The sequence below is a fragment of the Phocoena phocoena genome, chromosome 21, assembly GCF_963924675.1.
Source record: "Phocoena phocoena chromosome 21, mPhoPho1.1, whole genome shotgun sequence".
Lineage (NCBI taxonomy): Eukaryota > Metazoa > Chordata > Mammalia > Artiodactyla > Phocoenidae > Phocoena > Phocoena phocoena.
Genome location: NC_089239.1, coordinates 16,235,733 through 16,247,817, shown reverse-complemented (window position 1 = coordinate 16,247,817; position 12,085 = coordinate 16,235,733). Strand labels below are relative to the sequence as shown.

The window sequence follows — 12,085 nt, the reverse complement described above, 5'->3', positions numbered from 1 at the left end:
AGTGTTGAAATCACTTCTTCAAAATGCTGGCTCTAGTCCTTCAAGATCACTTTCAAGTGTTTAAGTTCAACTTTACTACTGAGAGAGAGGGCTGATCTTCAGTGCTCAAACTATTTGATGTGATTCTCTCTGAGAAACCACACTGGGACGGTAGCCTCAAAGGAGACCTGTTGCTCTCGATGACGGTGAATGTGAGCCTGAAGGGACTCTTGTCCTGAAGTCCTGAGGTCACGAGGAACACAGGCAGTTACAGCCCCAAAGCAAGCTATTATCCAAAAACGATCAACTCCAGGATAAGATCTCTTATCACACCAAGTGCTTTTTACGACTATATTCTTGTTTCTGTATTTTGCCTTCCTTTGCTCTTTCTCTACGTTTATATTTGGAGATAATTTTGAAAATGCCTCCCAACTATCTTTTTTGCAGGCACAGCTATCTGAAACACTCGTGTATCGCCCCTCATTTAATTCTTCTTTCTCAGACTAATGTCATTCATTCTGTGGACATTTTCTTGGACCGATAGAGGTCAGGTGATGTAGGAAATATCTTACGTCCTCATTTTAATTAATGTCTAGAAGTGTAAAAAGTCCCTTGAGAATTTTTTAGTTTACAGAATTTTGACTGGGCACATTTGGAAGTTTGCAATATTAATGATTTTCGTTAAAACTCTCTCATCTTTGCAAGACAAGGACACTTTACTGAGGGATACTTACATGCTAACTTTCTAGAAATTTATTTAAGACTCCATCATTAATATTGAAAATGTGTAAAAGATTTAAACTAGTAAACTACCACGACCTACTTTTCATGTGCATTGTGAGGGGAAACAACACAAGAAACGGTTACTAAATCATTATACAAATTAGAGTAAATAATTGATGCTAACAAATGAAGAAAGAGCCAAAAAATAGATAAAGCAATCAAAAATCTTTCTAAAACTCATTTTAGCATTTTTTCTTTTTGGAAATGACAAGGATTTGTATTTATGCCTGCCTGTTTGTTTTAGTTGACTAACATTATCTTTGAGTCCAATGTAAACTTTTTTCTTATCAATATTAAGGTGTTTTTGTTTGTTTGTTTGTTTGTTTAAGGCTTGAATCACCAACCAGGTCCTTGATAATGGAAGCTCCCCGGGGGGTCCAGGTGAGTGCCGCAGCTGGAGACTTCAAGGCTGCCTGCAGGAAGGAGCTCCACTTGCAGTCCACAGAGGGGGAGGTGAGTTCTGAGGTGCAGACACTGGCCTTTTACTGCGGAGGGTGCTTCTTCTCAAATTATACGCATATGATTCCAGGAGAAACATAAGGAACTACTTCACAAGAGGGCTCAAATTATGAAAATATTAATACTTCTTAAATATGAAACTGGGTAAACCTAATGTTATTTTCATAAGTCAAAGCTCCATTTATTTTCTACTGAAAGATATTCATTCATAAGTCATTTATAAGTGAGGCATCTAAGTTCCTGCAGTTTCAAAAATCGACAGATGAATGGAATGAATATCAAGGTAATACCCAGAATGAAGGCAAGTCTTTGCTGTCTTGGTTCCATTTTGGTCTTCAAAAAGTTTTTCCAAAAAGTGCTTTGAAAGTTTGTGTGTTTGTCTCAGTAGAAATAGTACCTATGTTTTTCTAAAAGGGAAACAAAAAGCAAAAGTTTATTCTGCTATTTCACCCAGTTATTTCCTAGATGAGATACATGCTGTTTTTCTTCCATGTTGCTTTATTTCACCCAAGAGTCTGTTTAAACTCTGTTGTCCTCATTCCTTTAAAGATCCTCTTCTTTCTCTTACTGCCTGATTTAAAGAACCCTTTGTCTTTGGGCTTCCATTCTTTCACTGGAATGTGATAGGCAGGTATTTATTTTGTCTCCTTTACTTGCTGTATACATTGTGACTATTGTGTCTGTAGAATCACATTTTTGTCCATTCTGGAAATTCCTCAACATTACGTCTTCAGATAGTCCCTCTCCCCCTTTTCTCTATGACCTTTTTCAGACTCTCTGAAGAAATGTTATGTCTTTTCATTCCCTTACCTTCCAGATCTCTTAGCCTCTCCTTCCTCATTTCTATTTCTTTATTGCCCTATGCCTCACTCTGCTTATTTATTCAGATCCACATGCCAGGTTCCTCCTCAGTATCTAATCTCTTCTTCAATCCCTACATTGGGCTTTTAATTTCAGTAATTTTGTTATTCATTTCTAGGATTCTCATCTGTTGCTTTTTTTCAAATCTGCCTGGACATCTTGGTAGTTGCTCTCGTTTGCTTGTTTGTTTTTAATTCTACCTTCATTATTTCAAAGCCTTATGCATAATACATATTCGATTCTGTATATTTTTACCACAATTCCCGAAGTCCTTGAAGGTCTAAATCTGTTGTGCTGCTGTTTCTACCAATTAATTCCCTAAATATTTTCTTCCTTCGTGTGCTTATTTATTTTTTTAATGAGTTTATAAAGGTCAAGCTGAGAAGAAAAAGCTTGAAAGGATGATTTGAGAGTGACGCTCTGGAGCATCTCAGACCTCTTCAGATGTAAATACGAGGGCAGACATTAACAGAATCAAAAAGAGGATGTTCCTTTCTTACCTTTATACCAGTATCTCAGTTATTGATTCAAGATAAATTTGTATTACACATTTGACTTCCTTTTTATAAACAAACTTATTGCCAGGGTCATTAGCATCTTATCTGATATTACAGCTTAAATAATCTAGAAATATGTTTTATAATATTGAAAACATATATCCATATTACCTTTCAGGATTTCTCCCCACTACAATTGCAGACTACAATACTTTGTCTACCACAGCAAGAGAGAAATCTTTCTTAAATATCTCACATCTTTTTTAAAGCATTTTTATCATGCTAATCATTTCATTCAAATTATTCATAATGAACCATCTCATAATAAATATTGATGGTTATTAATCTCCATTCTGCTTCTATTTATGCTCCACTTTACTTATGTTCTTTTATTCAGAGTATCAGCAGAATCCTTGAATTCAATTACAGATTAGCATTTAATTATGAATTGAGTATTATGCTGTAAGTAAGTCACAGCCAAAAGCTTTCAGCTGTGGCCATTTTTTATATTAATAAAATAACTATACAGAAAAGCACAGCACTTTCTATTAGAATGAAATCGCATGTAATTTTTCTAGGAAGAAGTATGAAATGATATAAAATCTTTCTCTTTGCTTCATTGACTATGCCACAGAAAGGCAGATCCACCAATTATTAAGTAATACAGAAAAATGTAAAGTCCCTACTCTTAGGTAGTGTTTAAATTAATTAAGATCAGGGCAAACATGGTGTTGAGGTAACCAAAATAAGTAAGAATGAAATTGCACACAAAGTTCTGCACTGCAGAAGTTTCATTCATTTCAGACACCGTATTGCAAGGAATTTCAAATTCGGCTCTGAAAACAACATGAATGACAATTGTAGGTAAAACATTGAAAGTTATAATAGCACATGCAGTGCAATAACTTAATAACATATGTTACAAGATGACACAATTTTTTTATCTTGCAAACTGATTAAATGTTCTACTACAGGGATAGGTCTGATTTCAACAGGTAAGAATGGAATAAATGGATTCTTGGTAGAGAGAAGACAATGGGCTGTGACTTAAAAGCTCAGGGGTGTCATTCTGAGTACCAGGAAGAGTTTCACAACAAATGGATTATATGGTTTATAGGGTGATCTGGAATAGAAATGTCAATTTTAGAAGTTGGAAAGTGTGCAGTGTCATCGGAAGTGCCTTAAGCAGAACAGAAAGAGTTATGAGGGGGTCCATCCAAGCTGCAGAAGCCTGGAAAAGCTGAGCTACTTGGGGTTGGAAAGAATCAATATATGACACCCCTTTTTATCTCATAACTTAGTTTTCTGTCTCAAACCAAGAAAATATTTTTTCTCCCCTTTCCTTTTTCTTTCTTTTTATTTTTTAAATGTAAAGTCATCATTTATTCAATCTTTCATCCTTCTATGGATGGATGTTATATCTGTGAGGCTAACTTTCAAAATTCAGAATTTTATTTATATTCCTTCTTTTTCTTTATCCTTTCTTTGTTCCTTTATTATTTCTTCTTTAATTTTATATTATTATTGAGGTAAAAGTGGTATATAACACTGTGTAAGTTTCAGGTGTACAGCATTGTAATTTCACATCTGTATATACTACAAAGTGATCACCACCAAAGTTCTAGTTATCATCCATCCCCATATAATCAACTCCCATTTTCTCTTTTAAAGACCCCATTCATTTAAATTTACCTATTAATAAAAATCTACCTCCCATTTATGGGTGAAGTTACAATGTGGATCTCAGAAGATGATGGAATTGAGTATTGCCACATAGCCAAATATGATCAAGAGTCACCCGTAAATGGATACGAGAGCTGGAGGGCACAGCTCTAGCTAAACTGAAGCAGGCCACATACCATAAGATTCAAGGCTAACTCCACTGACAAGGCCACCACAGCTGGGCTTGCTTTCTGAGGCTGCCGCCTGCCATGTCCTACCTGTATAAAAACAGCTACTCTCCACATTTATTCAGTCAGGCTACACCAACGGAAAGGCAATCAGTTCCAAACTATAAAACCCAGCGATGTGACCTGGTGTTAGCAAGCCTCTGAAACTCACCAGGGCTTGCCAGTAACACTTGCTTCTATGCTTACTAAGAAATGAACCACTGACAATATCTTAGAGTCATTTGATTAATCCTACATGAGCCTCCTTATCCACATGTTCTTTAGCTTTCCATGTTGCATTCTTTATTGTCTATGTCACAAGGTTTCTTGGACAAAACACCAGCTCCTAACACTTTTTCAGCATGAACTAACCTCCACATATGCAGACCTAAACCCCACAGTCCCAGAGCTTGTCTTTATAATATGTTTGGCATTGGCGAAGCTTGAGAATATCTACTCTCTGCAAGCATGCCAACTCCTCAGCAGAAGGGAAGAAAGGGGGATGTGCTGTGCAAGCCCAGTTCCTCTGTCAAACTCAACCAGTAAGAGGAATCATCCCTCCTCCCCCCGTGGAGAAGTGAGTGAAAGAACCCACAGGGTGTAGCAATTGGTGTTACACTCATTGATGTCCCTCTTCATGGAAACACAGAGCAGGAAGAAATGAGGCCCAGCATTTATAACCCAAAAATACGTTGTCATTTTTTTTTACTTAGTTTTGTGCACTTTTAACTTTTGAATCAGAAAAACAAAAATTCATCTTAAAAAAAATAGAAGTCCTTTCTCTTTGCTTTCCTGTAACTTACCATAGAAGAAATTATGAAGTAATAAATTTCAACATTTGATACCTACAAACAAAAACTTTAATTATTCTTTCTTAACTTTCAATACTGTTGGTAAATGCAATCATTTTTATTTCATAATCTATCCATTTATTCAGCAACTGTTTGTATTACATGGAAGCTGTACATACAGGGTCAAGCACTGTGAAGTTATAAAAAAATTCAGACTTAATTCTACCTTCAAGAAGGACATAGTTTATTAGAGAAAGTAATATATCAATATGACTATAAAATAAGCTACCAAGTGATGAGCAAAATAAGATATTAGTAATAAACTGCTACAGGAGAACCAAACAAGAAGAGTCTTTCCATCTTGGGGCACTAGGGAAAGGTCCATAGAGGATGAAGCAGATGAACTGGGCTTTGGTGGAGGGTGAAAATTGTACCCTAGAGGAGAGAGACATGTACAAGGTGAAGGAAAAGCATTACTTCATGCAACTTGTACTGGCACAATTCTATGCACTCTTCTATAGTCTTGAACCAATGACAGGCCCTGCCCTCATAGATAGTACTTGCAAGTAAGAGAAATAAACAATAAATGAACAAATACACAATATAATGTTAGGAAGAGATTGTTACTACAGAGTAAAGTAAAGCTGGTAAGGAGAGATTAATGGATTTGTGTTACTTTAATAGGGTGGTTAGGAAAGTCCTCTTTTAGAGTGTGACCTTTTAGTAGCGATCAGGACACACATGCTCACATCTAAAATTAAAGTTAATCTAAAGTATACATGTCTATGGTATAGGAATTCTTTTTCTGGCTTATTCTTAGTGTGCCATAGATTCCTATATTTCAAAAAAATTTAAAGCATAAAAAGGCAGAGGAAATCTCCCTCCTACCTCTGTTCTCTAACCACCCTGTTAATATCTATCCCCACTTGTAAATATTTGGAGAAAAGTTTTTCAGGCTAGGAAAATGAGGAGTTAAAAAGCCCTGAGGCCAGGGTTGTTTTGATGTGTTTGAGAAAACGTGAGAGTTCGTGCAAGAAGAATTGTAGGAAGTATTGTTAGAGAGATAGGCCAGATCACACAGGGCTTGTGGGCCGTGGAAAGGAATCAAGATTCATTTTAAGCATGGTGGGAGGCCGTTAGAGAAACTTGAGCTGCTGGTAGGACATGATTTGGTTTGCATTTCTTAGATGTTCACTTCAACAGCATGTAAAATAGACTGTAAGAGGACAAGAGTGGCCACTGGGAGGCCAATTAAGGGGCTATTGCAAGAGTCTTAGTAAGAAATGATTAGGACTTAGGTGAGAGCAAATGTGTAGAAAATGGAATATTCTCTGGTTCTCTGGTCAATTTAGAGATGCCTTTAGGCCGTAATTAGCTACATAACAATAGAATCAAGACATAGCTAGAGAGAGTTTGTTTCTTTGCTCATTCAAATTCATGATCTAGTTTTCCTTTCTTTGGACCATTCCCCATGCATGTCAAAACCATATGATCCCTGGCCCTGAAAGTGTTGTGTCCATGATTTGGAATAAGTGAAGTAATTTTGCAAGTTAGAAGATTTAGCAACATGGGTGTTAAGTACAGGTCATATATTTCATGGAGTCTTCAAACCTGATTATATCTAATAGTTATCTGTTATTTACTATGCACATTATCTACTTGGTGTAGATTGGGAGTCAACGTGACTTTATGAGTATTTAAAAAAAAATTAAACCAGAGAGCAAAATTGTTTTAATTAATTGCCCATCACTTCACTAATGGCATCTCCATAAACATCCTTATTTCTTTGTATATTCTTTAGACTGGCATGTTTAAGTTAAATTAACTGACAGTCAAAAGCATTCATTTTCTGTGGTGTCTGAATAACCGAGTTGGCCCCTTAAGCAGATTATACAATCTTGCTTTTCATTTCGAGGGCATTCTCTCAGACTGTACCGTGTCTCAAAGGCTCAGGTAGCCACAGAGCGTTTGGGCTGTACCGTAGGAACACAATTTGTTGGTTCAACAAGGTTTGGCAGCTAAACCAACAAAATTGTTTGTCCTGTGGTCTTTCTTATTAGACCATGCTGTAAAGCTCTTAAGAATATAGGATGCTAAAAGGAATTAAAATGCAATTTCTTTCCCCCTAGATATTTTTGAATGCGGCTACAATCCGGCTGGGAAACCTGCCAACCGGCTCTCCTTCCTCTTCTTCACCCAGCCCCTCCCACTCTCGGCAGACAGTGCACGAACTGTGTGTCTGCCCCAACGGCAAACTGTACCTGTCTCCAGCTGGGGCCGGGTCTACCTGTCAGTCCAGTAGCAACATCTGCTTGTGGAGCTGAACTGACTGATTTCTCCTCACACCAGAATAGCCTTTTGTTCCCGTACGTCTCCTTCACAGTTCTGCTCCGTTTCCCTCGTGATCAGTCCAGAGCTTCTCCAGATGGTCCACAGAGCAACTCCTTCCAGTGTAAGCAGGGATTCGCACCACCTTCTCTCGTGATTTTCTGTACTGCTCAACACGGAGAGGGTGAGTGACAGAACAGTGGAAAAACCAACTTCAGCAGGAAAACTGGATCATAACTTTTGCTCAGAAGGGAGAATAACATAGGTGCCTTTGCTACATGAAGTGAAGCACACAGTTTTAGATTTTTGCAGGACCTGGATATGGACTGCCACATATATATGACATAGATGAAATTCCCAGTATCCAATGGCAAGATGAAATGGTTAACCCTGTAAGAAAACTAGTTCTACAGTCTGAAAGCACAATTTTCCATTCATCTTTTTGGATGTAAACTTTTATCCCTGAATTTTAAAATTTTAAAGCATTATGTAATGCTTGCTTTACTAAAAGTTAAATTCAATACATGGTTTTTAACAAAACAAGACAAGACAGAATCCCACCCTGAGTTTTATTTGTTTCTTTAAATTCAATGTGTTGTTACTCTTTGTCTACTAACTCTAGAATTTGGTACATTAGGTAATTTTGAAAGCTCTCAGCAATAGAATCTTTACAGAATTAACAAAATGCCATTATACCATCATTTGTCAGATCTGAACGGCCTTATATAGTATGTACTTGGCTATTGCATGTGACGTATTTGCTTTTAACCAAACATCCAATTGATTGCAATATAAGGTAGGATTAAGAGGGACCTACCGATGGTGTGGAATCCATAGATCTTTTTTTTTTTTTTTAATTCACATGATATCCTTTACAGCTAGGTTCTAAGAGTACAATTTTTGTTTGCTTCATTCACTTTATACTTGACTCGGACTGCTAAAATTCAAACATCCTCTAAATAAATAAAAACTACTGTGATGCCTAATGCTGAGAATGAATTCACTTTCCATTGGAATGTCATCTACAGAATTGTATCTATGTACTTTTTATTGGAGATGAAGACTTAAGGACGGTAGAAATTAAAGTGAAAATCCCCGCTTAAACAGTAAGACATACAAATGTTAGCGAACGTGTTGAAAATGTGTTTACTCCATTAGATTCATATTTTAAGGACTTTAGTCACATTCCTTTGCAGCTCTTAATATTTGGTTACTTTTGTTAGACCGTTAAGCTACCCCGAATCAGAGAGCATAGTTGCTTCCGTCCTCTGTTGCTTCTTTTTGTAAATTAGCTGCTGATAAATAACTCCAGAATACTGCCCACGCATTTACTACAACACTCCTTAACTCGAACTCTCGCACCTTATAGAACCCAAGAACATAAAATTGTATTAGCTATTTCCTGTTCTGGGAAGATGACTTGATTACTATAAGGTAAGTCTTTAATTTTCACACGTCAGTCCATCTTTTTCTCCCCCATGCACACACGATTACAGGTGTGTGGAAGTTTTCAGTTTGGAAGTCCGTGACTGTAGAATCTTTGGAGTTCAGGACTCTGCAGCACAGGGTGAAGTGGGAGACTGGAATTTATAGAAATAATCTGATTAGCGAAAGTAAGAAATCTGAGTAAGGCAAGCAACAAAGTGAACCGTTTGACCAGAACTCTCTTGTTGGGATAACGTAACACATTGAATACCTGAAAAACCTCCATTTCACTAAATGTATTCTGTACTCAGCAGAAAAGTCAGAAAGCTAGTGCAGTTTTATTACTCTTAAAATAGAACTTGTGTTTGGGGGTTATTATATAAAACCTTAAGTCAATATTGGAGTAAAAGTTAAGATGTGCAATGGCTTAAAAAGTCATGTCCTAACACAGGAGTTTAATTTATTTAAGCTAAAACATTAGAAGTTACTATGAGAAATCCTCCCATTGGTTTTTGCATAATACTCACACAAAATATAACACAAGAAATTTTGATAAATTGTAGGTGCTAATCACTGTACGGACCTTTTAGGAAAATGCTATGTATTAATTTGAGACATATTCAAGTTCTAAATTAAAACAATGAGAAAGTTTCTTAGTCAAATGAGAACAATTCTTTTGATTGGTGATTAGCCCTGTTTCTAATCTCAGCTCTGTCTTCTACTAATCAGTAAACTGATTTAGGCAGTCTGGGAATATCTCCAGGCTTCAGTTTACTCAACTTTGCAACAAAAGCATTGAATCAAATGGTCTCTTAAGATTTCTTCCAGCTCTAACATGTTCTAATTCCAAGAGCAAATATTATAGAAGGTGAAAGGCGCCGTCAAAATTTTAAACTATATGTCATGAGAGGAGAAAAGATAAAAAGTGTTAAAACCAGTTCCAGTGAGGGGCTGTCAAATTTTGAATTCACATGTATTTTGAAATGTTATAAATGCAATTCAAAAGAAATGTGTAAGAGAGTTAGACTATGTCTAGATGATGTAAAAATATCTGCTCAGTGTGGTAGAAAAACATAGCACAGAGATACAGGTAGCTTTCCTACTCAGCACTAAATGGGTGGTTTAAATTACTTGACTTGCTGTTTTAGATTCCCTAGAATCTAAGTATAAACTCAGCCTCAGAGTTTGGGCTTCTGTTAAAGGCACAGAAGATTGCTCTGAAAGGTCCTTAATTTCCTCATAAAGAAGGCTTGATTCTTTCTTGATACAGAGTTTCTTTCCTTAATTGCAGACTACCCAAACAGATTCATTATCTGTTTTTCCAGTACCATTTTTGTGTTACAAAATACATCCAGTGCAGTTTACTTAGATGCAAATTTCATTTTTCCCAAATTAAACTCAGAAAAGTGATTCCTTTCAAATGTATTACATGGACCCTAAACTTGGTATCCAGTTTAAGTGGAGAAGGCAGGCAAACAGGCAGGAAGGAAGGATAGAGAGAAGGAAGGGGACTGACAGCATTCCTAGCCATTTAAATTCTTAGCTGAGAATGGACAGAGAAGTATTTGCACTCATGTTTTGAGAACCAAAGGAGAGAAGCAGAAAGGACAAATTATTTTTTTTCTTTCAGAATATTTCAGTAAGGCACTTCCAAAAAAAAACCTTCCAAATCTCCTCCAAAATTTCTATTCTGTACTTCTTGGTCCTACTTTTTTTCTCTTATTTTATTATGAACCATAAGCTGTATGATCTGGTGCAAAACTATTTATCTAAGAATTTAAGATTATTTTATGCTTCATATTTTACATTAACCTGGAAATCTTAGATTTCAGTACTTCACATCTCTGAAAATGGAGCCAGGAGTTCCAGTTGTGTTTCTGCCCCTCTACCTACTCATGTGACCTTAAGAAATATATTTAATTATCTTGGTCACCATTGACTTCTCTTGGGGAGGGGTACGCCAAACTAGAAGTTTTCTTTGGTTACCTTCATCTCTAAATGTCACTGATTCCCTTAAGAAAAGACTCAGCAATCTTGAGTTCAGTACCCTGCTCTGAACTTGTTATTATTGACCTCCTTCTATACCTGGACATTGTTGTTTCTAAATGTTGAAATGCACATCTTTCCAGCAGCCAAACGCTATTTTTTTCTACACTCCCTTTCTTGCTCTAATCATTTGAACGTTAACGTCCCTTTCAGAAAACGATGCTTTGTTGACAGGCTTCAGTAATATGGTTAACATTAAAGAGAAAAAGAATGTATTTAGGTCTTATTAAAAATGACCATTTAGGAAATTAATAGAAGTATTTACCAAATATCAATACGCTGTTGATCATTCTATGATTACTTATCTCCATCAAACTAAAAAGCATTGGTCTTTTGAAGAAATGGTAATTTGATCACAAAGGTCGGTTGCTGAACTCTTTGTAACCTGTTATGCCATTCAAAATTCCTACATATTCTGCCATTTGAATTACTCAGTTGGACAGTGCCTCATTTGATAAAACTGACATTTGATACAGTAAAACTCCTAATGAATTATATCACTGCAAACCTGGCATCCCTGTATGAGGCAGCAATAGATAGAGAGATTGAGAGTGTTTAAGGCATTTACGTGCTGTATTTTATAGCAGGTAATATCAATATCGTAATATTAAATTATTAAAATAGTTGAAGATATTTAATGACCAAATTCTCTATGTAACCATCAAAACCAAACTCACATTCGAGTCTCTTATAAGTGAGGTCTTGTCACCTTATTCTTCCAGTAGCTTTGGTCTAATTAGAATTGCTCATGTGACCCTATTTAAAGATACTTGGATAAATGATTTTCCTCTGTGTACTAGTGTATATTATAGTAATGAATATTGCAAAATATTATGATCACAAAGTAAAATAATATTGCATTTTAATTCTTTTAAAACAATCATAAACTAATGAATGACCTCATTGAACACTGTTATTCCTATTGTTTTATACTGCGGTTCATTAGTTGCTTAAATGTCAAAGACCAAAGACTGGGATTTCTATTGTATTTAACCCTACAACACTGCTGCTTCTACTAATTTATTCA

General features: G+C 36.1%; 1 protein-coding gene across 3 annotated transcripts in view; it reads left to right on the top strand.

The window, feature by feature from the left end:
- The window catches only part of SGCZ (sarcoglycan zeta), an 887,168-nt gene extending 879,511 nt beyond the window's left edge, over positions 1 to 7,657 (top strand). For 2 of the 3 annotated variants that reach the window (XM_065899872.1, XM_065899873.1), the window contains exons 5-6: positions 1,092 to 1,215; positions 7,389 to 7,583. In XM_065899872.1, the coding sequence (XP_065755944.1) occupies positions 1,092 to 1,215; positions 7,389 to 7,583 (319 nt within the window). Of the gene's footprint in view, positions 1 to 1,091; positions 1,216 to 7,388 lie in introns of all 3 variants that reach the window. The other variant, XM_065899871.1, reaches the window with a different exon arrangement.
- The last annotated feature ends 4,428 nt before the right edge of the window (positions 7,658 to 12,085 follow it).